This window comes from Vulpes lagopus, chromosome 2 (genome assembly GCF_018345385.1).
Source record: "Vulpes lagopus strain Blue_001 chromosome 2, ASM1834538v1, whole genome shotgun sequence".
Taxonomy (NCBI): Eukaryota; Metazoa; Chordata; class Mammalia; order Carnivora; family Canidae; genus Vulpes; species Vulpes lagopus.
The window spans coordinates 35,341,838-35,367,752 of record NC_054825.1 but is presented as its reverse complement, the minus strand read 5'-3'; the positions used below and the strand labels follow the sequence as shown (position 1 = coordinate 35,367,752).

At 41.6% G+C, this 25,915-nt stretch overlaps 1 protein-coding gene across 4 annotated transcripts in view; it reads left to right on the top strand.

Moving 5' to 3' along the window:
* The first annotated feature begins 16,053 nt into the window (after nt 1-16,053).
* Nucleotides 16,054-25,915, top strand: part of HECTD2 (HECT domain E3 ubiquitin protein ligase 2) — a 74,652-nt gene continuing 64,790 nt past the window's right edge. For all 4 annotated transcript variants that reach the window (XR_005986158.1, XR_005986159.1, XM_041744792.1 and 1 more), the window contains exon 1: nt 16,054-16,310. Coding sequence is in view for 2 of the 4 variants with exons in the window: in XM_041744792.1 (XP_041600726.1) it covers nt 16,170-16,310 (141 nt within the window). In the remaining 2 variants the exon portion in view is untranslated. The remainder of the gene's footprint in view (nt 16,311-25,915) is intronic.

Genomic DNA, 25,915 nt, shown 5'->3' with positions numbered 1-25,915 from the left:
GAGTATGGGGAAGGTATGGAGTTCTCCCTTTTTGGTAATCTTAGGAACTGTGCCTGGGTGTAATTGGTCAGTTAGGGCCTATGGCTATTTTGAGGTGGGTTGCTTCATGAACCTGTTTGCATTAAGCTCCGTGGTGTCTTGGTCGCTGTGACCCCTTTAGCCTTGATCAGGTTTCCATTGCTCAAGCCTGTTGCCTAAAAGCAGCCTCCACAGGCTGGTAACTTAATGTCTCTGAACAGCATTGTTATTAGACAATAATCATACTGCACAGGAGTTCTATACTCTCTGTTAACCACCTGAACTTGATGAAGGATACATAGGACCTGGTTTTCCTCCAGGTTCTTGCCTTCTGCCAGGTTATATAATTCTCCTCTCCTGGTCCTTGACCAACAGGTTTCTGGAAACTGGGTTGTAAGAGCAGATCTCACTTCCAAATATTAAAAAAGTCCAGTCCAACCCAAACACAAACCTAAAAGCTTCCCCTTTGCCCTCACTCTTTCCCCTCCCCATCAACTCAGCTTGACTCATGGCTCAGGGACCTGCTGGCATCTACCGTTTTTTCATGCTCTTCTACTCCTTTTCTGCCTGCTTCTGGATCTTCCAGAGTCAGAAACAAAAGAAAAATGGTAGTCTTTTTACTTTGCTGGTGCTGCCTCAACCAACGATGCCCTCTGTCGTGATGGACAGCTGAAGCCTGGCTCTCCCCGTGGCAGATGTGTGTGTTCTTTGAGGCCCCCCAGGGACCTCTGCACTGCACAGCTCTATGACCATTTAGATGGACCTTCTAGGCATTTTCTTCTGTTGTAGCAAGCACAGTGTTACACATCATCAGCACAGGACGTTGGAGGGACTGGAGGAGAAAGAAGCTTCTCATCCTACTTCCAAGATACTTTCATTTGCTTCTTTTTGATCCTACTGCAAAGCCATAGGTGCTGTGGGGTGTAGAACATCCAGTGGTGCTCCAACCCCAGCCAAGTGCCCCGACATGCAACGCCTTGGCATATTTGTACCCCTGGCCTGGTGACCACCTCATTGTGGCCCTCCTGATGGAGTACATGGGGTATGTTTTACTCATACAACATATATCCACATGCGGAGGATGTGTGCACCTGTTAGCAATCACCATCTCTGTGCTGTGGGTGTATGGGTAATTTTTATTTAATTGCTATGTATACATCAGGAAGCAAGGCCAAAGAAAAGATATACAAATTCTCAAATTTTAAAATATAACTGACTTTCTCCTGTCTTTTAGAAAGAAAAATTCTCTAAGCTAAACTGGTATATATCAGTAGGTTAGTTTTCCTTATATAAGTGCACAGAACTATTACCTTGAGCTCTTTTATTGGTTTGGGCTCCATAGAAATATACAAAAATAGAGCAATCACTCCAAGTCTATTCACCTGCTACCAAGGACAATGGCAGCGCACCTGGGAAGGATATTTTACCTAGAAAAATACATCTTGTATTTCTTTCTTTAAACTCGGGAAGTAGGAGAAATTAAAAGGAATAAGGAATGCAATCAAATATGAGTAATTACATGTGCAAATGTGTAGTCACCTGTTCATTTTGGGTGTTTCGTTTTGCCCTGGCAGCAAATATATATTCTGAAACCTACAGGATGAGTATTATATACCCTGAACTTCTACCTTAATTGCTGTATTGATTTGGGGGTTCCAGGAAGGAAAGCCCAGGAAAGACAGAGGGGTAGTATGCTGGGGGCGGGGAGGTGGTTGCATTTGCAATGATAATTCTATTATAATACTTGAGAAGCCCAAACTGTCCTCTTCTCTGTGGGTTAAAAATGTTTGTCTCTAATATCAAAATAAATCTATTCCTTGGCATTTAGAAGAAACACTCAAGTAACATAATCTCAATGTGTTAAATCAATTTCAATTTCTGGGAGGTGAAGGAGTGTGTGTGTGTGTGTGTGTGTGTATAAATTCTTTTCCAAGTGTCTTGGATTGTGCTGACACCATTGTTATTTCTTGAAAATAGATCCTTCCGAAGTCACCCACTCATATTTTGAAACTTGCCAGGATTTGAAATAATTTGATGCATTTTCAGTGCTAAAATTATCCTTGGAGGAAAAGTTCTACACACCAAACGTTCACCCAGAAAAAGGACTTCTAAAAATGCTAATGGCGCGGGGGGGGGGGGGTTCATGCCAAGAAACAAGGCAGGAGAAGTGAATTCATCCCTGCACAAGTTAGGGAGGGGGAAAAAATATCTGCTGTGCCTCTCGAAACACAACTCCTTCACCATCACGGCTTGGAAGCCTGCTCACCATGCTGCTGCGTGTGCTCCTTTACCTCACTATTGGCATTCTGATTTTTTTTAACTCAGCAAGATGAGGAGTGAATCCAAGATGTCCACATTTGGTGAGTAGCTGGGGTACAGGGGTGGAATGCACAGAGTGAATAAATCATGTTGTTGGCTAAGAAAATTTTCCTTCTTTTTAAGGCGGTTGTTGTAGTCTAGAAAATCCAGGAGTTTCTTTGAGGAAAAAATACATCACACGAATATTCGTGTTTATGAAATAGTACTGGCACCATGATTTCGTGAATAATTATTGCTACTCTGACTAGGATTAGAGACACTGCGGTGTAACTAATAGCTTTGATCTGGTGTCAACTAGCCTGTGGAGGAGTTATTTCAGGTACAGGAACCTGTTTTTCCAAGAAGCTTCAGTTACCTGGGCTACAAAACCCATTCATTTCACCATATCACATTCACCAGGCACATAAATAGATGACCAAAATACAATGATCTAGAAGGTTCATTTGATCACTAATATGGATTTTGTTCTTCTAGCCTCAATAATCTGTGCTTTCTCTTTCTGGAAAAGTCCTCTCTCTCCATCTTCACCACTTTCTGTCCCCTCCCCCATCTTCTTACCCACCCTCCCATCCCCCATGCATACTTCCTTTCATTTCCCACAGGAGAAACTATTATCCTTCCTGATTCACTTCAAGTGGAGAGCCCACTTCAATCCGAACACCAGCTTAAATTAGATGCTCTTCCTCTGGGCTCATTTAGCACCCCCACCCAGATCACCCACAGCACTTACTAAGCTGAATTGTAGCTGATTTTCTCATCTGCCTCCTTGCACCTGACTAAAGGGCCTCTGCAGGGTAGCAATGGATGCTTTCATCCCAAAGTTTTATTTGGCATAGAATAGACCTTCAATAAATGATGGGCAAGAGATGTTACAATGCTGTGCTTCACAGGGTTGGCTGCCGATCCAATGAAGTGACGCAAAGGAGATTGAGTTTCAATTGGCAAGGCCCTTTTTAAATGTTAGGTAGTTTTGACAAAATGCAATACACAAAAAGTGTTGTTCTACTGTGCTCATATTTATGTGGAAGTTTGGAACAGCTTACACTTGTTCCAATGAATAAAGGGAGTTAGGAAGAGAACAAATCTTCACTGATCATTTTCTCTGTGCTGCATACTTTTCACACATTCTTGTTAATCCCTCCAGCAATCCTGGAGGTAGAAACTAATATCTCCATTTCATAGAGGAGGAAACTACAGCTCAGAAAGGCCAAAACATGTGCCAGCATCACATAGCTAATAAGCAAGAGAGCCAGGATTGGACCCAATCTATCTGCCTTCAGAACCCATGTTTGCTTCTCTACAGGATCTTGCTTTTGTAGAGGAAAGTATCTTGTGTCATAGATTATATTACCTTAGTCATACCTATTTTGCTCATCCCATTCCACAGATCTGACAAAAGGGGAGGGAATGGTGGGCACCAGGAGAAATTGCCTAAGGCATGCAGCCCAGTGGTGGCTAAGTTGGGGATGGCCCATGAATCTATGCTAGTGTTGACTGGATGCACACCCAGAAGCCAGGAAGGTGTTGCATTTTTTGCACAGCCAAAGAAGAAGAAGCCCACAGAGCAGGTCAGCAAATCCACAAACCACTGGAGTCTGATAGTTAAATAAATGTATTTTTCAAGCTCTGTTTTTATCCCACAAATTAAGGAATACAGGAATTTTAAAAGGGATGGTAAAACAAAGTATTTACATACACCCAAGAAGGGGAGGGTGAGAACCATAGCATGTTTTATAAAGTAGTCTGGATTATTATTAAGAACACAATCATTTATATATAATTATGTAAAATACATACATATATAATCATAATAGATAGAATCATGGTAGAACAAATTCTTGGCTATGATATAAAGGCCTATTTAAGTAGTTTGTCCCTATCTTTCCAATATAAAACCTGAAGGAACTTTATGAAGTGTTTTGTGCGTACCACATGGAGAGGTAGGATTATATTATCAGGCTGAAGCACATTTGAATCTCACATGGAAGGCACCTAGCCATCACCGGAACACACTGTGTTTTTTAATGATGAAAGACTAGCTTCTTTTATTCAGACTGCTCCTTCAATCATAAAAGCAACACACACACACACACACACACACACACACACTGCTGGAAAACTATGCATTTTTCAAGATGCTTCTCAAGTGTCTGGAAAATCCCTTCCAGATACACTTAGGGAGAATTAATTATTTTTTCTTCTGCATGCTCATAGATCTTTGTACATACTTCTGCTGTAGTTCCTACACTGTGCTGTAGTTAATGCCTCAACTGCTGGACCAAGAAATCAGCAAGAGTGAGAACCAGCTCTTAACATCTCACTATTCTCAGAAGCTGTCTCAGCGCTATACAGTAGATGCTCAATAAATGTTAAGACTACCTGAAAGGAAATGTTTACTGTACTTTATACCCTCTTGACACCACTAGAGGGCAATGTAGTCAAGATTACTGAACACCACTGCTATAGTTCCGGATGAATAGCTTAAAAAAAATATCCTTTTTCAGATGTTCTTTGGTTTTTGCTTTTTTGTTGTTTTGTTTTGTTTTGTTTTGTTTTTGCCATACCTTTTGACAAATTCTGTACCTCAGTTTAAGCAAACATTCCACAAATGTAAAAAGAACACTTGAAAGTGCCTGAGTGCCAAGGCATCTAGGAATTAAGTCCCTGGCCTAGAGAGAAGAAACCAGTCACTACAAATGCGATTAAATGCTCCTTGTTCCTCTCAGACATGAAACAGGGATCTGAAACATTGGTGCTCCATCTTTTCATATTTAAAAATGCTTGATCCTGGGGCACCTGGGTGGCTCAGCAGTTTGGCACCTGCCTTCAGCCCAGGGCGTGATCCTGGAGACCCGGGATGGAGTCCTGTATCGGGCTCCCTGCATGGAGCCTGCTTCTCTCTCTCTGCCTCTCTCTCTGCCTGTGTCTCTGCCTCTCTCTCCCTCTCTCTCTCTCTCTCTCTCTGTATCTCTCATTAATAAAAAATAAATAAAATCTTAAAAAAAAAAAAAGCTTGATACTCCACATTAATCCCAAGTGAAGTCAAGCATCACTTCACTTCAGGAAAATCTACAGGACATGGGAATTACATCTGTGGGGTGTATGTTGAGGGGATAGAGCACAATTCTCCATCTAAATAGTTTCAGTGTATCTATTTCGAAGGAACAGCAATTCCACAGCTGGTTTTCCTTCTGTTCACATTTCAGGCCCTTGACAGGACAAGCATTCAAGGGGGAAGTTTCTAATGAGACATTTCCTCTGTCTAATGTAATGAACTTTGGAGGAAACCACTCAGTGACCATCGTCATGGTGCCAGAGGACACCTCCATGAAGCCTTTCCAGCCCTTCCAGCCACAGGGAAGCTCTCCACCCTGTTAGCTCCCATAGTCCTTTATTTACTCCCAACAACCCCCACAGACATTCTACCCTGTATGCATTTATGTGGGTATGCGCCTCTTTGCTCCCCTCCTAGGCTGTTACACCTGTAGGGTCAAGGCAGGTTTCTGCATCCTCATAATCCAAAGAGTGTCTACCGATACCTTATGTATAGTAGGTGTTCTGTAAATTTAGTTTCATGAAACTGAATGGAAATGAGTGTTTCACTATGAATCTAAAGCCTGCTTTTTAAATTTTTCTATTTATTATTTTTTTAAAGCCTACTCTTTCTTTCAGTCTATTTCCACTTTCTTTTCATACAACTGATCGAGCAGCAGCACTTACTAGTTTTAAACTTGGATTGTTTCTTGTTTGATTAGAAAATTTTCTATCATAAACATTTAGAACTGGTGCCATGGTTTAGCTAACAGTTACATACTAATTTAGCCTAACTAGTTCCCTCATCTGTATCTTTAAGGGTGGGATATGGACAAAAATAATAGTTGTTTTTTTAGACAAATTAATAACTAATGTCCCTTTATTGCTATCCCCCGCCCAACAAGCCTGTGTTTTGAATGATTTGATCAATCTAACTGCATTTCTACACAAGCAAGTTTATTATTATCTTTCTAATGAATTAAAAATATAATTGGCAACAGTTGAATAATTGTGGTTATCATACAGACTTGATATAATTCTAACTGAAATCTTTTATTATTTATTTATTTATCATTTATTTGTCCTAGGTTCTGTTCTTAATATTGAGCATAATGGGAATAACTTCTATTTCAATAGGGCTGAAAACAGAAACTTGGTGGTTACCAAGATAAGTAAATCTGTGTGGAAGTATTTAATAATAAATGCATGGCTTAATGTAGGCTTTTTCAAGTTGGAAACTGCTTGTAGTTGCACAGTTTCCTGTGTCTAGAGACCCTCTTTGTCTAGGAAACCAGTGGCCTAAAAGCATTCTGAGGTCCCTTCTACCTTAAATATTCTGCTTGTATTTTTCTTGACCATATCAGTTTTCTATTACAATGTAAAAAATTGCCACAAACTTAGCTGCTATGATAACACCCATTTATGATCTTACAGTTCTATAGGTCAGAAGTCTAGGAGGCTAGGGTGGGTTCTCTGCTTAGGGTCTCACAAGGCTGGGGTCAAACTGTTGGCCAGCTGGCTCGTGTCGTGGAAGCTCTGGGAAGAATCCACTTAGAAGCTCATTCAAGCTGTTGGTAGAATCCAGTTACTTGAGTTATAAGACTAAGGTCCTGCTGCCTGGCTGGCAGTCACTGAGGCCTCTCTCTCGGCTCCTCAAGGCCACTTACATTCCCTCTTAGGCCTCCCTCATCGTCAAAGCTATTGTGGCACATGAAGTCCCTCTCACACTTTGAATCTTTCTGATTTCCGCTGCCAGCCAGGAAAAGCACACCACTTTTCAAGACCCATGTGATTAGAGGAGATCCACCTGAATAATTGCCTTATCTTTTTTTTTTTTTTATTCATGAGAGACACAGAGAGAGAGAAAGAGAGAGAGAGAGAGAGAGAGGCAGAGACAAAGGCAGAGGGAGAAGCAGGCTCTATACAGGGAGCCCAATGTGGGACTTGATCCTGGGACTCCAGGATCACATCCTGGGCTGAAGGCAGGCGCCAAACCGCTGAGCCACCCAGAGATCCCCAATAATCACCCTATCGTAAGGTCAGCTGTGTCCCGAAACACACGAGAGAGATGTCATCACATCCATGGGAGCTGGATCGTAGGGCAGGACATCTTTGAGGATCATTTCAGAAATTCTGCCTACCATACTGACCAGCAGAATTTCTGCCTCAAGCAATCAGTCATTTGGAGACCTCTGCTGCCAAACAGGAAGATTTCACCCAAGCCACAGATAAGGTTTTTAGAATCATATAAGATTATCTTATGGGACACCTGAGTGGCTCAGTGGTTGAGCATCTGCCTTTGGCTCAGATTGTGATGCTAGTGTCCTGGGATTGAGTCCCACACCGGGCTCCCTGCATGGAGCCTGCTTCTCCCTCTGCTTGTGTCTCTGCCTCTCTCAGTGTGTCTCTCATGAATAAATAAATAAAATCTTAAAAAGAAAAAGATTATCTTATTTAATTGAATGGAGGTCTTTTAAAAGTGCATGTTGCAGGGTGCCTGGGTGGCTCAAAGAGTTAAGCCTCCAACTCTTGATTTTAACTCAGGTCACGATCTCAGGGCTGTGAGATGCTCAGGTTGCGGGGCTTCACACTCATTGCAGAATCTGAGATGAGATTCTCTCTCTGCCTCGCCACCCCCTCCCACCCTGCTCTCATGCACACACTGTCCTTTAATCAGTCAACCAACCCGTGTTTTTAAAAAAGCAGTGCATGTTGCAATTTTATAGAAAACTTTCTAAAATTGTTTTGGTCTCTTTTCTTCAGAAAACATTAGGAGGTAGAGAGAAGTTCTCCTTGCCCAGCAATAAGCTCAGCCAGTGAGAAACCATCATTAACCTGAACTGTCCATTTCCTCCAATGGACTTCAGTTTAAAGCAGCCGTTCCCAACTTCTTCCTTTTGTCTATAAAGATGCTCTCCTTTGATCTCCAGACTTGCTTGCTTTTCCATAGCTTGCATGTCCTGAGTTGCAATTCCTCTGCTATTTCCAAATAAACTCCTCTGGTGTTTTACTTTTTTTTTTTTTTTTTTTAAGAAGGCTCCACACCCAGCATGGAGCACAACATGAGGCTTGAACTCATGACCTGAGGTCAAGATCTGAGCTGAAATTAAAAGTCGAGTGATTAACCAACTGAGCCACCCAGGCACTCCTGCTGTTTAACTTTTAAGGTCAACAGTCCCTACTCTATATAACAATATTAAAAGTAAGATTCCTGAGAAGAATACATGAACCAATCCTTGGAAAGTTCTTAGCACAGACTCTGGTACCCAGTAAGTAGTCATCAAATTAGATTTATTAAAATGCATCACAATTCACGGGGTGCCTGAGTGGCTTAGTCAGTTAAATGTCTGACTTCAGCTCAGGTCATGATCTCTGGGTCCTGGGATCAAACCCCACACTGAGCCCCACATTGAGTCCTGCATTGAGCCCCATGTCGTGCTCTGTGCTAAGCTGGGAGTCTGTTTCCCCCATCTCCATCTGCCCCTCCCCTCACTTATGCTGTCTCTCTCTCTTTCTCTCAAATAAATAAATAAATAAATAATATTTTTTAAATGCATCGCAATTCACAAACCATTTTGTATAGTTTTCTCATTTTGCTTCACAATACCCATGTAAGGATAAGGAAACTAACTCAAAGACGGAGTGATTTTGCCAACACCACATAATTAGCTAAAAATTGGAAGAACCAGAACTAAAAGCCAATGCTCAAAAACTCCTAATTTTACTCTCTCCAATACCTTGAGTTGAAACACAGAGGCATCTTCTAACTCTGAAGGGAAATGTTCATGCTTGTACAAAGGTTATTGTAATTTCCAAAGTATTATTCTTAAATTAAGATGACACAGTTTACTTGATTAGGATTGTTTTCAGGGACACCTGGGTGGCTCAGTGCTTCAGCATCTGCCTTTGGCTCAGAGCATGATACCAGGATCCTGGGATCAAGTCCCACATCGGGCTCTCTGCAGGGAGCCTGCTTCTCCCTCTGTCTATGTCTCTGCCTCTCTGTGTCTCTCAGTAATAAATAAATAATATCTTTAAGAAAAAAACAAAGTAGCAAAAGTTTGCCTAAAATACTCAGCTTACACCTCATTGGCTAGAATTGTCACTTTGCCATGTGTAGCTAGCTACAAGGAAGTCCAGAAAAGCAACCACCTTTAACTGGACATCATGCCATCTCAATTGAATCAGGGTTCTGTTAGCAAGACAAAGCCGAAGAATGAAGAGCAACATTTGCCATTTTGACTTGTTTTGATATCTTCAGCAACCTTAGAACATACAATTTTTTTTATTTTTAATTTACTTTTAAAATTTTATTTATTTAGGGGCACCTGGGTGGCTCAGTCGGTTAAGCGTCTACCTTAGGCTCAGTCATGATCCCAGAATTCCAGGATCAAGCATCATGTTGGGCTACCTGCTCAGCAGGAAATCTACTTCTCCCTCTCTCTCTCTCACACACACACACACTCTTTCTCTCAAGAAAATAAATATTTTTTTAAGTTTTATTTAAATAATCTCTACACCCTACATGGGGCTCAAACTCATGACTACCAAGATCAAGAGTTGCATGCTCTTCCAACTGAGCCAGCAAGGTGCCCCGACAAAGTTTCTTTTAACTTAGATATGAAAATTTGAAATGAGTGCATCATGCATGAGATGTTTTTGTTGTGCCATTGTTTTATTGTTGTTTTTGTCTCACATGAGTAGAAAACAAATATAAAATTGGGGTTAAGACTTAAAAGCAACATTTATGTACCTTTATTGAGGTATCTAGGCATATACACCCATATATGTGTGTGTATTGATACATTGATATTTCTTTGGAAATATTTTAAAAAGACATCCAAAACCAACTTAAAACCACATAGAGACATTTTTATTTTACTGCCATTAATACTTTCTTCTACATTGCACTGGGCTAAGACAAGATGTTTGTTTCACCCATAAGTGTAAACTCCTATGAAAACAGAATAAAAAAAGAACTTAAAAAAGGAAGAAATTATTGAGGCTATTAAGCTTGTTATCAGAACTCTTTTAGATCTGCCTTCATTATTTGGGGAAGATTTGCTGGCATATCTTCTAAAGAATGAGGTTAAGATGCAATAAAGCTCATTAATAAAGATGCCACTAATTTGGGGGTACTTCAAGAAGACTTCCGAAGAGTTGAGATGTGACTCTAGAGCACTGCTGTGCACTAAGGTCACCACTAGTTACATTGACTACTCAAAAATAACTAGGGCAGCTCAGGTGGCTCAGTGGTTTAGTGCCGCCTTCAGCCTAGGGCATGACTCTGGAGACCTGGGATCGAGTCCCAATCGGGCTCCCTGCGAGGAGCCTGCTTCTGTCTCTGCCTCTCTCTCTGTCTCTCATGAATAAATAAATAAAATATTTTTTAAAAATAATAAAGTAACTAAAATTAACAATTCAGTTCCTCAGTCACAATAGCCACATGTGGCTAGTGGCTATTGCATAGGACAGTACAGATATAGAACACTTTCACCATTGCAGGAAGTTTTATCAGACGGCACTGCTCTAGAAGATCAAGACTTTTAAGAAGCGATACCAGACCAAATTATCTGAATGAGTGCATCCCATCACTCAGAGCATTTTTGTAATTCCTCTTTGGAAACTGTCTTCAGAACCTTTACAAGCCATAGTAAGAAAATATCTTATTTCATTTATTCTGAGCATATCAAGTGCCTTCTTAACAGCACACTCCAGAGAGTGTGCTGAATGTAGGGATTCAAGGAGTAATGAGACATGCCCTTTCCTCTTTATGCCATGACCTACTGGGGGAAGAAAAAGCTAAGATGTAAAGTAATAGGTGTAGATGGAAGTGTGTTAGTAGGGCACGTGATGTGATGAGCACTGGGTGTTATACACAACTGATGAATTATTGAACACTACCTCTGAAACTAGTCATGTATTATATGTTGGTTAATTGAATTTAAATTTAAAAAATTTTAAATTAATTAAAAAATCAAAAAGTGTGTACCATATGCTCTTGGAGCAGAAAGAAAGAAACAATTGATTCTAATTAAGAAAATGCCTTCTTTATAAAGAATTCAGGTAAAAGCTAAATAAGGGGTTTCAAAGTTTTGCCTTGACAGATCACTGAAGTATTTTTTAAACAAAAGACTGACAAGAAGTTGTGTATTTTTGAAAAGGTTATTCTTATAGGAATTGGAGCAGATAAAACATTGAAGGCAAGACCAAGTGGCAAGCTAAGGAAATAATTTGGGTTAGAGATGCTGAAGGCCCGAGTAGGTCAATGGCCATGAGAATCCAGAGAGAAAGAACAGATTCAATAGCGATCTGATTCAGAATTCAAAGATTGGTAATTATCCACTCCATTCTTCAGTTTTGCCTCTACATAATGTTGTGCAATTTTTTAAAAAAGTCATCCTGGAAAAAAAAAAAAAGTCATCCTGGGGGTATTCTAAAGAATAAGTTGCACAGATTCAAAACAGCATTTTAGCATCTTCTGTTTTTATAAAAACAAATCAAGAAACAGTGTGTGTGTGTGTGTGTGTGTGTGTGTAGATAGAAGATTTTGTGAAGATACAGACGAAGATCTTGGCAATTATCTGAACCTGGGCAGGATCCAGAGTTTATTTTTTTCATTTTGCTAGTTTGTATTTTCTATCTTTTTCTGTAATGACAATGTATTGTTTATGTAATAAAGAAAAGTTATTTTTTTTTGTTTTTATTTGCATTTATTCTATGCAGAATTTACTCCCGGGCCATAAGGTTTTTTTTCTTCAGTTTCTTCTGGAATATCTTTTTCTTCTGTGAAACCTCCTCTTCTGGTTTAGGAACAATCTGCTCTTTTTCAGTCAGAATCATCTCAATGTGGCAGGGAGAGCTCATATATGGGTTAATCCGGCCATGAGCTCTGTAAGTTCTATGTCGCATCTTGGGGGCTTTGTTCACATGGATGTGCTCAATGACCAGAGAATCTACATCTAAATCCTTAAGTTCAGTATTACTCTCTGCATTTTTAAGCATGTGCAGTAAAAATTCGCACTCTTCTTGGGCCACTGACCCTGTATCCAGCCCCACTGTTTGGCCTGCACACACCTACCACCAACTCCACCATTGTAGCAACGGAATGGCACACACTGCTTCTGCAAAGTGACATCTTTCGGATACTTGGTGGCTTTTCAGAAATGCATACCCTTGATGGCCTCGGCAGCTTCAAGCGTGTTCTTAAAGTGAACACAAAGATCTGAACCTCTCGATTTGCAGGATTTTGTAGGGTATTCTGGGTCCAGTGAGTAGCAAACAATTTTCAGAGGTCACCTCAGGCCACTCGGGGAAAGAGCGGAAAAGCTATTTTTTAAATAGTAATTTTTAAAAGCCATAGTCATTAAACCTAAGGAAGCGTTCTAACAATGTTTTTAACAATGTCAACACGGCTAAAATCGTGTCTTTTTCCAAGTTTACTACTACTTTAGGATAACAGTCAGTTGAAATGTGAAAGGACATTTTCTTTAACAAAACAAGCTTACTATTTCATAGCTATAAGTCACTCGTAAATAACCTGCCAAAACTTTGCTATTATTCACTAGATTAGTATTATTCACTAGATTAGTATTATTCTATGTGATAATAGAATTTTGTCTATAATTAGACTTTCCATTACCTTGTAATTTGGTCCTTCCTTTTCTCCCATGGAAATAACCAATTCTCTGACCTACCCCCCCCCCCCCCCCCCCCGCCTCAAACTCCTATTCTGCATAGGTATAGTTAATGAGCTTGGTTTTCCACCTGGATTCAGGAAGGTGAAATGTTTCTCCAGTTTCACTGCCAGTCTTCCGAAGGCTAATGAGTTTATACTCGGAAGCCATCACTGTTGCACTTCCGGCTGACACTTACATAGCTGAAAAGCATCTCCGCACCTTTGCACAGAACGGCTGGAGCTCTCAGCACGTCCTGCTCTACAAGCCTTGTGGGGCCTGGAGGCACATTGGTGGTGGTTGGGAATGTGCCTCTCAAGCCCATTAGTTCCCCACGGGCCATCATTCTGCAGTGTTCTAGCAGCTCCATCTGGACTCCAACCCCTACCCTGGAGTTCATGTGCGTTAAAGAAGGATGGAGTGGTGCCTACAGGACAAAGTATTTAGTAGGAAGTAAAAGAAAACATCAGCAAAATATGATTTTTGGAACATAACTCACAGGTGAGTTAATCAGTGGACTTGTTTAGAAATGGATTATCCATACTAATGCAGTAGCAGAAATTAAAATTTCTGACTTGCCTTGTTTTGCCAATATTTAGGCATTTTGTTCTATTGAATGTGACTACATGTACAGACACACTTTTATTTAGTCTTACACAGGAAAAGAGAAAGCATAAGGCATGTACTTTAAGTGGTTTCTCATCCAAGCATTTTTATCACAAATTACTCAATCTAGTTGAAAACAGTAAGAAGGAGAATACTTCTGCCCCTCCCCCCAGTATTTGTTCTACCAACCTAGCTTGGCAGCCCAGAATATATTGAATTATAGTTAAAATAAAGGCTTCTCTTTCTAAAACAACATTTGAGTTGTTGCCATATCAAAAGATCAGCAAGCTGACCTGCTAAAAGTAGGATGTGATTGCATGTTCCTCTCTATAGGATGAGTATTTCAGAGGTTTAAGAAGGAAAGGAAATCCTGAAAGAGAATTCAAGAAAAATAGAAGAATGTTTCAAAGTAATGTCTGTATACATCATTTCCCTCCAAGGCTATTTGGCACATAAATACTTTTTCCTGACTATATGGCACTCACTCCATATTTTTAACTAATTAATATTTAAACAGGTGACGACAGCAACTATATTAAAACTAGAAAGCCTTTCAATAGATGAGTCAGAATTTATAACTTAGAAATTAACTGAATAGGGACGCCTGGGTGGCTCAGGGGTTGAGCATCTGCCTTTGGCTCAGGGTGTGATTGGTCCTGGAGTTCTGGGATGAGTCCCACATCGGGCTCCCTGTGAGGAGCCTGCTTCTCCCTCTGCCTGTGTCTCTACCTCTCTTTCTGTCTCTCATGAACAAATAAATAATCTTTTAAAAAAAAGAAAGAAATTAACTCAATACTAACTGCTATATTCATTCCATTGGTTGCTTCAGATGTGCTTGCTACAAATTCTGGGTTTGAAAAACATGCAACCTCATCCAACGATGCGCTTTAACTAGTACTTAGTTATGCTAATAATTCTGAATTATGTAAAACAACAGGTAATTCAAACATTATCTTTGGCTTTGTTTCAGATATACTTTTGTTTTTTTTTTTTTTGGATTTTATCTATTCATGAGAGAGAGAGAGAGAGAGAGAGAGAGAGAGAGAGAGAAAGGGGGGGGCAGAGACACAGGCAGAGGGAGAAGCAGACTCTACGCAGTGAGCCCCACGTGGGACTCGATCCCGGGACTCCAGGATCACACCCCCGGCAGGCGGCGCTAAACCACTGCGCCACCGGGGCTGCCCCTAGTTCTCACATTTGGATCTGGGTATCCTCGATCTGAAATTCACTCAACCTCAAATAAAATAACAAAGCCTAAAAACCTGAAGACTTGAATGTCGAGAAATTGCCTATTTTTAATAGGCGATACAGCGCATTCTCACTCTCCCTCCTCTTAGAGCTGCAGGTGTCTCCGCGGCTCCAGTAGACAGAGAAAAGGGAAAGGAGGGGGAGACCAGAAAGGAAAGGAAATCGTCTGTGTGGCTCGGCGGGCGGGGAGGGGGAGGTGTTAATATTATGATTAAAAGCTTTCCTCTTCAGTTTGGAAGTTCTTACCCATATTAATGTTCTGACATTAAGGAATAGGAGGCTGAGCAGCAGCGGAATTCGAGTCTGTCCATCTGTAACTTATAAAAGGAAAGGAACAAAGCAGGGATAGGAGGCAGGAAAGATGCAGGGAGAGAGCGAGATGTAGGCGCGTGGGGACGGGAAGGGAGAGGCGGATTTGGCAGCCGAAGGGGGGACGCAAGGAACAGGAATGGAAAGTGTGGCCTGGCCGTCCAGCCCTGTGGTGGAGAAGGGGGAGCCCACGCCGTCTCACTTCCCGCCGCCCCCAGATCTTTCTTCCGTAGGTGGAGGCTCTCAGGGCCTCTGGAAAGAATCGGTGGCTAAGAAAGGAAAGGCTGTCGCCCGAGGATGCGCAGGCCGCGGGGCGCTCCCCGGGGGCGCGGGGCCGGGGGCGGGGCCGGGTCGTGACCCCAAGGCGCGCGGCGCTGCGGCCGCCGGGGGAGCAGGCCGCCGGCCCACGCCCGCCCGCCGGAGCCCCAGGCCGCGGCCGCCCCGCGCTGACCCCGCCCCGCCCCCCGCGCGCTCTCGCTCCCGGCGCGACCCTCGGCGGGCCTCGCCTCGCCCCCCGCGCAGACCCCCCAGCGCACGCCCCCGCCGGCCGGGTCGGCGGCAGGCGGCGAACAACATGGCCGCCGGCGTCGGCCGCAGGGCCTCGGGTCCCAGCCCTCGGGGGCGGCCCTGCGCGCGGCGGCGGGACCCGCGGCCCGCGAGCCCGGGGCGGGGCGGGGGCGGCGGCCGCGGCGGGCGGGGGCGCGGGCCGGCGCGCGGGGGCGACGGCAGGGGCGGGGCATCCGGGCTCGCGCGCGGGGCCGGACGCGGGCGCGGGCGCGGGCGCGGGCGCGGGCGCGGGCGCGGCGCGGGGGCGGCGCGGCGGCGGCGGCGGCGGCGGTTGGAAGCGGCGGCCCAGAGCCCTCTCGCGGCCGCGGCGGCAGCGGCAGCAGCGCCAGCCCCACAGCCTCCCGGCCGCCGCCGCCGCCGCCGCCGCCTCGCGCTCCCGCCGCCCGGCCCGACATGAGTGAAGCGGGCCGGGTGCCCTCGCCCGCCGCGCCGCCCGAGCTGGCGGCGGCCGCTCCGGAGGACAGGAAGGGAAAGGAGCCGGAGCGCGAGAAGCTGCCGCCCATCGTGTCGGCGGGCGCCGGAGCGGCTGCGGCGGTAGGTGCGGGCGGGGGCAGCGGGGCGCCCCGACGGCTGGCGTCGGGGGGGGGCGGGGGCGCCGGGCGACCCCAGGCCCGACCGGAGCTGCTCCCTGCGGTCCTCCGCCGGCTGGCGCGGGCTGTGCCTCGTGGACAGCCGCCAGCGCTGCTCGAGCTGCACCTTCCACGAAAACTGGGAATGCTGGGGGGGGGGGGGGTCGCGTCGGCTGCCGGTTCGCGGTTCTTGTCGGGGGGGGGGGCACTTTCTCTAAGGAAGTGACCAGCGTCCTGGAGTCGACTTACCAGATCTGTTGGGTGAGGACAACGTGTCAGGCAGGGGACAGTGGGTTTTCCGCGGAGGTGCCTGCCTGCCTGCCTGCCTGCCTGCCTGCCTGCCTTTGGGGCGCGGAGATTTCCCCCCGGAATCTCTTCGCTTTTCTTTCCCTTCCCCCTCTGATTGAACAGGCTGTGCGACGAGTTTCCACTTAATTGTGACCTTTCCGTTGCTGTCAGGATAGTGGGAGGTAGATAGATGCCTCAGTGATGGTTTTATTTTTCATAAGGCACAGACATGTGACGTAAGGTGGGGAGGCTTTTTTAACCTTTTATTTAAACTCAAGTTATCTAAGCTTCACAGGGATGATTTCCCAGCTGGATTTTCTTAAGGATTATTTGGAGAGGGCTCTGAGGCTTCAAACTACATATTGCCAGATGATGTAATGGGACAGCTCCCCCCCCCCCCCCCTTCCCTGTTTCTACTGGTGGTTATGACTCTCGTTACTTTGGAGCACACACACACACAAATTAATCTCTGATTTTTGAGATTTTTATTTGACTTATCATTTAAATACTTTTTGAAAGTTTGCTTTCGTACATTTAAAGGCCATGACTTGTCATGCATCTGTGCTTGACAAAATAGTAAAAGTTTAGAGAACATGATACATTTTTTTTTTATTCCTACTTGCAATTCATTTCTTGAAACCTCCCTCTTAAATGACTAAGAAGTTACTAAAATAGCTCACTCTTTAAAGTGTTAGGAATAATGTTTTGATTCTGTAGGTTTTTCGAAAATGTCTAAGGACTGGAAATTGTTAGAACAAGCTCTGCTTATTAAATTAGCAAAGTGTGGACAATAATAAAAGGACATACGTATTAAAATATAGCTGCAAGTGAGTGGTCTATTGGAGTTGTGCACGGTAAAGAATCACTTAGGGAAATGCGTTAAAGGAATTTGTCACCCAACTTCTGCAGACTTGGTTCCTGCATTTGTACCCTAGGCTTTCAGAGTTTATTCAGGACATTCCGAACATGCAAAAAAAGGCAGTGTTTTAAAAGTTCATTTCTAAATCAGTTGTTTAAAACAATGAACGTATATGCTTATAAGAAACAGTTATATGAAATGGTTTAGGTCCCCAAGTTAGCACCCTTCCCAAAACGTATTTATCTCAGTGTAACTGAAAAATTGAAGGTTTGGAATAAAAACTTGGAAAATTTGACACAATATGGACCCAGGTCTACAGACTGTTTCCTGAAGCCCTTGGAGTTTAGAGTTTTGGAATCCAGAGTTTTTCAGAGTTTAGAAAGGCAATTCGATGCATATGTTATATATAACATCCACAGTGAGGTCCTGGCCAACTAATTCTTTGTAGTCAAGCATGTCAGTAGCTCTGGAGTGAAGTGTATGTGTGTGTTCACACTAAGTGAGGTAAAGGCAGGCTTAAGTGTCAATAGCTTCATATCAGTTCACATCAGGTTGGATTGTCAGAGTTTAGGTCAGGTATATGTTTTGTCACCATATGAGTTATAAAAAACCTTTCAGTTTTAAAAGCTTATAGGATTTCAGAAGTATGAATGAAGGTTTATGGATTTTTACTACTAGCTAAACAAGAGTAGAGTTTTAAGTTTTTAAAACCTTGAATGGAAAATATGTGTTTAGCCCTCCAGAGGGCAGGAGAGTTGGGATGATGTCTGAGTTCAGCAGCAGGTGACTTGGAAGGCCTTGGTGTGGAGGAGCAGGAAAAGACAGTTTGTGGCTTGTTTGGTTGTTTTTCAGCCTCTGGTGCGGGTTAGATGAAGCTTCTGGAGGTTTGCTTAGGAACCTGATTACCATCAGTAACTTTGTCTTTGGGCCACTTTAGTGATTCTTTTTGCCCCAGGTGAACAGTTCTATGTAGACTAGGTTTATGACTCAATTAATGTGACCCTACGTTATTGGCTTTTTCCAAAAATCATTCTATTACATTTTTATGGGAGTTTGGAAATAATTTAGAGTGACAACTCCCTAGCATAAGAAGAAAGCCAGGTTACGATGACCCAAATTAAGCTTGAAGAGCTGGGACTATATCCTAGAAGTATAAAGAAATGTGCAAGGGTGGGATTGAGGGTGCTGGAAAAAGCCGCCCTAAAGTGATTGATTCTAAGACCACTTTAGTGTGAGGGAAGTCCATTCTAGCCGGGAAGTGCCTAACAAAATGTTCTCAAACCTGACTGACCAGAGTTTCCCTGGTGGCACGTTAAAATCCTGATTCCTGATTCGAAGGTCTCACCTCAGAGCAACTGTTTTCAGCCTTTGATGCACAGTGGAACCACCTGGGGAACTTTTAGAGCCATCATTGCTCAGTTTCAATTGCAAACCAGTTGAATGAATTTCTGTGGATGGGGCTTAGACTTCTTTTTAATTCTCAGATGTAGCTAAGGTTGAAAATTCATGCTTTATGTACTAAATTAAGTGCTCTAAGAAATCTGTATTTTAACTACATTTCTTCAAGTCTACTTAGTTTATGGAGCAACATTTGAAATGGACTGGTGAAAGGTATGGATTAAGTGAAAGGCACATCAGAAATCAAGGGGGTGGGGGAATGGAGAGAAATGGTGGTTCTAGCAGTTCTAGTTAAGAGATCCTCAAGAGGCTCAAGATAGAGACCTCAAAAAACCATCAGGGTGCATGGTTTGGCCTTGTTGCTGTGGAGAGGTGATGCAAGTCCAGAGAGTTGAGGAATTGGAAGCAGGACTTGGCTACAAAGGGATGGTGGTATGAACATTGAATCTACTGAGGTTGAGAGAGCGGAGGAGAATATTGTAAATTAGTTACTGATATAATCCAAAAGTTAGGGGGGAAATGGTGAATAAGGAAGAAGAAAATGGTCAAAGGAAGAGTAGAAATAATAATGGCTGGGTGGCTCAGTCGGTTAAGTGTTCGACTCTTGGTTTCGGCTCAGGGTTGTGAGCTCGAGCCCTGCATGGGGCTCTACATTCAGCGCTGACTCTGCTTAAGATTCTCTGTCACCCTCCCTCTCCCTTGGCATGAGCGAGGGCTCGTGCTCTCTCTCTCAAATAAAATAAATAAATAAAACCTTTAAAAAAGAAAAGAAATAATAGTGGCAAGTGAGGATGAGTTTGTCTACTTCAGCATTTAAACCAGGTGAACAAGAAGAGGGAGGAGGTTCTCCACAGGATAGGTTAGCAAGGAATGAAATGGGTTCAAGCAAGAGCCAGATTTAATTAAGTCAGGAAGGTGAAGGAAAATGGAGAAAATCAATTTAGGATTTCAAAGGGAAGTTTGCCCACAATGAAGGTCAGAAGACTTGTCAAGGAGGTGGAACAGAAGGTGAGCAGGAGGAGGTTTTGAGGGCAAGCATAAAGTTTGGAGAGGATTTGATAGGAAGTAGCAGGCGTGAGAAGTTCATATACGTTGTGTCAGGTGTGTATACATGGGCTTGGTGAAGCCACTAGCCAAAACATTATTGAACATCTGTTATGTTTAGCTTTGGACTAGATGCTACAGAAAACACAAAAACATGGTTTAAGAGAATTCCAGCCTCAGAGGAGGCAGGGCTAACACATAGAAGCATAACAAAGGAAAGCAAGTCACAATGAGCTGTAGAAACAATTTGCACTCTAGGAGACCAGAGAAAGGAAACCATTGTGTGCAGAACTATGAAGAAAGGCCTTCAAGAAAAGGTAATTATTTAAGCCAGCTGGCCATTGGAGGATGATAGGATTTGGATGGGCAAAAGAAAGTGGGGTAAGTGATCCAGTGGGGAAAACAACATGAACAAGGCTTAAGGAAAAGCATTAGGGAGTAATACAGTGAGCCCAATGGAAGCGTGCTGGGAACTTGTGGGAGGTAAGTAAGATTGCATGGGGGCTGGAGCCAGATCACTAGGCACAGAAGTGTGGACTTTTTTTTTCCCCCTGTGGTTAGTGGGAAGCCCCTGGAGTTGCCTAAAATAGAGGAACGACATAATGAAATCCACAGTAGTGATTAGCGGTAGTTGGCCTGGAGGGGGAGGAGGAAGGGCACAAAGGAAGGAGCTTTTAGCTTTGAAGTTGGTACCCAAGGTGACAGGTGCATCCACTCAGGTGGTGGCCATGTGATAATGGAAAGAGATGGAAGAACCCATGTGATGTGGAACCTTATTAGAGAACAGAATAGAAAAGAAGGAAGATTGATACAGAAAAAGATTCTATAGTTTCCAGACAAATTCTCTGAGAGAAAAATGTTTACATCAAAAGGCAATCCAGCCAACAGCATTCCAAGTACACATATGTGTGTGTGAACTCACATAAACACTGATCATGTAGGCATTTGGAACGATCTTATATATGAAGACTCTTGTGCCCTTTGTCCATTGTGTTTTAAATAAGAGGTGAGACAGGAAAGAGTGAAGGCTGTGATGCCGTAGGTGTTTTAGGCAATTTAATAAACCACAGATGTTATAAAAATACATCATATATGTATATGTTAAATATATATAAGTAATATACAAGCTAGTATTTGAGTACCTACTGTATGCTAAGCATCTTCCCTGTATCTCTTGCTTAGTCAGATTGCAATCAAAAACAATCACAACAACCACTGTGATGGTGTGGAAGCTATTCTCATGTCACAGAAAAGGAATCCAAGAGTCACAGAGATTACCTGTTACTTGCTGAAGGGTAAATGGCTAGTAAGGAGAAAAATTTGGTTTAAAATTGAGATGTTTCTGACTCAGAAACCCATGTTCTTTCTATATACCGTATCTATGGTCAGGGCAATGTGGTTCAAAGAGCCTGCACCTAAAGCAATATTTGTTATTTTTGAGAAGAGGATGTGGTCCAGGGACAAGTTTGTTCAAAATTTTGTTAACAGAGACAGAACTATTATGGAGGAGAAAGTGTGTTCTAGGATATCTGATAGTGTCAGTTTTAATGGTATGAATGAAAGAATTTTCTATGTAAAACAAAGCGATCTCTTTAAAGAAAAATAATCAGAGTTTTAAGACACAAAAAGGAGGGTGATAGCTATATTAATACATATCCAGGGTGTCTCTAATTTGGAGTGGGTTGTAAAATCTGTCAATTTTTTTTTAACTGCATGGCCATTATGTAGTTGCCTGCTTATTCTCTCAACTGTAACTAATTCAGGATGTTGGGACACAAGTGATTTGACTCTATGTAACAATTGGAGAAAAGTGGTCATTGTAACTTATGAACCAGGGAACCTCCAAGAGTACCCTGTAAGATACTGAACCATAGTGAGAAGATTAAATTAATATACATAGGCATTTTTTAGGACATAGTGAGCACTTGACATAGTGAGCACTCAATAAATGTTGGATGATGATATTATTAGTGTTATATTCAAACCAACCTCTGTAGCTGGAAATCTGTTTGTAAACCAGCCAGCCCTTTCTAATTCTGTCCTGTGGCTTTGGTACTTTCCTTCCTACTGTTCTATATCAAGCCTCCAGTCCTGTACCACCCCCATCTTCCTTTTCCACTGTGGCGAGCACACACATACACACACTGAATTAGAGGACATCATGCATTTTCTGAACTCTTTGGGGCTGGTGTATGCCTGGGGTCATATACATTTCTTTTTGAAGAGGAAAACAAATAGCTTCAAAAGGGTAGAACTAGTGTTGCCAGAGTAGCAGCTTATTTTGGCATAGAGTTTGGAAATTAACTTGCTTATTTTTTGTTTAAGTTGAGGAAGACAGAGTAGAGAAAGACCAACAGAAGACAAATAAGGAAGTGGGTGGAGCTGAGAAAACTCTGGGAAGATTTGATTTCCCTACTTTTTCTCCTGTTATTGTTTTGTTTTGTTTCTAATATAAGTTTACTCTGTGGGTGAAGGATTCCTTCTTGCATTGCAAAAAGGTTAGACTAGTAAGCCTTATATGAGTAACTAGTTGTTCCTAAGTTGGTATTTGTAACTTAGTAACATTTTGGTAAGCAGTCAAAAAACATGTTTTGGGGAATGATTATAGTAAATGAATATGCCTTTAAACATAGAAATTACTGAAATGTTACTAATTCAACTGAATTGAAAAGTCTGTCGGAAGTCTGAGCCTAGTCATTAAAGAAAGCTCTATTTCAAAATCACTTGGTTTTGATCCACATGTTTTTATTAAAGAACAGCAGATTGGTTGAGGAATTGTGATTGCATCAAATCATACATTTCTAAAGTAGTATTTTACTATATAATGATAATCTATTGCTGCAATTTTTTCCTTTTCCGAGGTTGTAAAATAAGTGAATAGACTCTCCCCCATGCCACCTTGCCTTCTTGATGAGTGAATACTGAATTTTCTGAGCTTCGGGACTAACATTTCTTTTGTATTAAGTTTTCAGTTCTTTGTAAGATTAATTGCATTGTAACTTTCTTGGTGTCGAAATTTTGTTTCAGAATCCACATCCTTATTTCCTAGTCTCCTTTGAAAGAGGTGGTTTATATCACTTAAAGAAAAGCAATTCCACTTGGACTGGTGCTACTTAGTCTGAGAGGGAAGTTCACACCTTGCAAATAGCTAACTTTTCACATCTTAATAGAAGGCTGTCCAGCAAAGTTAGCACTTCTGATTTTATAACCCAGCACCCTAATAGGGAACTGTGAAAAAAACATACAAAAAAGAAAAAGTATCTTTACCCAGTGACAGGGCCTAAAATAGTCCCCTTTGTAAACTAAATGTAGTTGAGCCCTCTCATCTGATATGACCCTACTTGGTCAGTTTCTATAAAAAGTTGGTAAAGCAGACTATCTTAAATATTTTTTATTTTAACTTAAAACATATAAATGTACTTTTTTTTCACCTTTTGACACACTAGCCTTCACTCAGTATCATAGGAAGCTACTCTCTGTACTTTTTCTGTGCATTATAGGTAGTCTCTGGATTCGTTGATACTGAATGACACATGCATTATGCATTATATTAGGAGTACTTAACCTGTTGCTGAAATATTTATCTTTAGATTTGAAAAATAAATTTGGTGAGGTATGCCCCAAAGTATAGATTGCTATTGTCCCTATATCCATATCAGAGATTACCAAAGCAAGAAACTCAGTTTTTATTCATTTAGAGATCTCTTATGCTTTGTGGAGTATTTTTTACCATATTTAAATTCACTACCTTTCCAGCAAATCCCTTCTTCCAAAAATTATGTGGGGATATTCTGAATCAGAATAATTCTCTCCTTTTTCCTAAGTTTGTATGCTATATTGGATCTAATGTAGGAAAATATGTTTTCATCTGTCTAGATGAGCTCTGTCCAGGAGAAAAACAATGCGAACCACATATGTAATTTAAAATTTTCTAATAGCTACATCAAAAAGAATGAAAAAGGAGGTAAAGTTACTTTTAATAATATATTTTATTTAGCCCAACATATCTGGAAATTTATCATTTCAGTATTTAATCAATATAGACACTGGTTGATCTACTTTACCTCTTTTTTTTTCATACAAAGCCTTTGAAAATTGTGTATTTTACACTTAATATCTGTTTGGATTAGCACATTACAAGTGCTGCATAGCCCCCTCTAGCAAATGGCATATTAGACAGTGTAGATCTAGATGATATCATCTTGTCCTCCCAAGATATCTTGAATTCATTCGTAGTTTTAATTATTGTTTATCCCTATTGTAGCAGTCCTCGAAGTGTTGTCTTCCACATCCTTACAGAGGTCCATGAGGTCGAAACTACTTTTATGATATGAAGATGTCATTTGTCTTGTCTTATTGCTACTCATTCTCCTGGGTGTAGAGTGTAGTTTACTAAAGGATACCGTGACTTGGTATTGCAACAAATTGAACAAAGAAGCAGATAGAAAGATCCAGTTGTCTTCTGTGAAGTCAGATGTTAAAAAATTGATTTGCAAAATGTAAATGCCATTCTTCTCACTAAGATTTTTTTGTTGTTTGAGAAAATATATTTTCCATAAATGGGTTTATTGTTATCTTAAAAGGAATTAATACATGCAATAATTTTTAAGAGTGTAAAGGGATCCTGAGACCAGAAAGTTTGAGAGCCACTACCGTAACATATGTTGAATTTTCTTTGTTTGCTTTTTATTGGGCATTATTGATGACCAGTATTCTACATAAGTGTATTTTCCAACCAACCGAGTGTTATTGAACATTTTAGAATGCCTAATCATTATTTATTGTATGGAGCATTTTCTAAAATACTTTATGTACTTCTCAGAAGATACTAAGCACAATTTAACATGTCCTGTTAACTAGATTCCTGTGACAGCTTTGCATCCAGAGCCGACCTCATCACAGAGCTCTATGCAGAGTCCACCTATCTATATATATCTATATCTAGTGTTTGTCTCTTCAATAAGTAAAACTTCTGCCAATTGACCTTCTAAATAGCTGGAATGTAATATTAATTTTCACTTGATATGGTTTAAAATGCAAACATTTCCCAGCTTGTTCACAAAACTAGTAATTTAAAACATGTTATGAATAATTAATTTTGTAGATATAGGAATTCAATTTAAAATATTTTAATTCAAAAACTCTAAGATAGTGAGATATTATGGTTTTAAAATGTGTTTCATGATGGAACAGAGAGCCAATGTATTCTTTTATCAGTGATTGGTTTAGAATGTGAACAGAAATGTTTTATCTTTTGCAGCAGCTTTTGGGGGATAGAGGATAAGCAAGGTAAATTTTACCAGAATCCTGAATATGATGGAACTTGGTATCCAGTACAAAAGTTATCACGGAAAACCATGAATATCTGTCTTTAGTAAGACACTAAAAGGCACCTGGTGAAAAATATGATAAAGGGGCGCCTGGGAGGCTCGGCTTAGTTGAGAAGGCATCTGCCTTCCACTTGGGTCATCATCCCAGGGTCCTGGGATTGAGCCCCCATCAGGCTCCCTGCTCAGTGAGGAGTCTGCTTCTCCTTCCCCCTCTCCCTCTGCCTTGCTTATACTCTATAAATAAATAAATAAATAAATAAATAAATAAATAAATAAATAAAATACATATTTTTAAGGTTTTATTTGTTCATGAAAGACACAGAAAGGCAGAGACATAGGCAGAGGGAGAAGCTGGCTCCCTGTAGGGAGCCTGATGTGGGACTCTATCCCAGGACAGTGGGATCACGACCTGAGCCAAAGGCAGATGCTCAACCATTGAGCCACCCAAGTGCCCCAAATAAAGTCTTTTTAAAAATATGATAAATCAGAAATATAACTCAGGTGTAGTTTGATCCTTAGTAAAGGTTGGAAATAGAAGTTTGTATTAAAATTTAAAATAAGATTGGCAATATTATATGTTAACAATAGCAGAACATACTCTTAAGTATTTGTCTATATTTTTTAAAATTATTTATGATTATGAATAGTCAA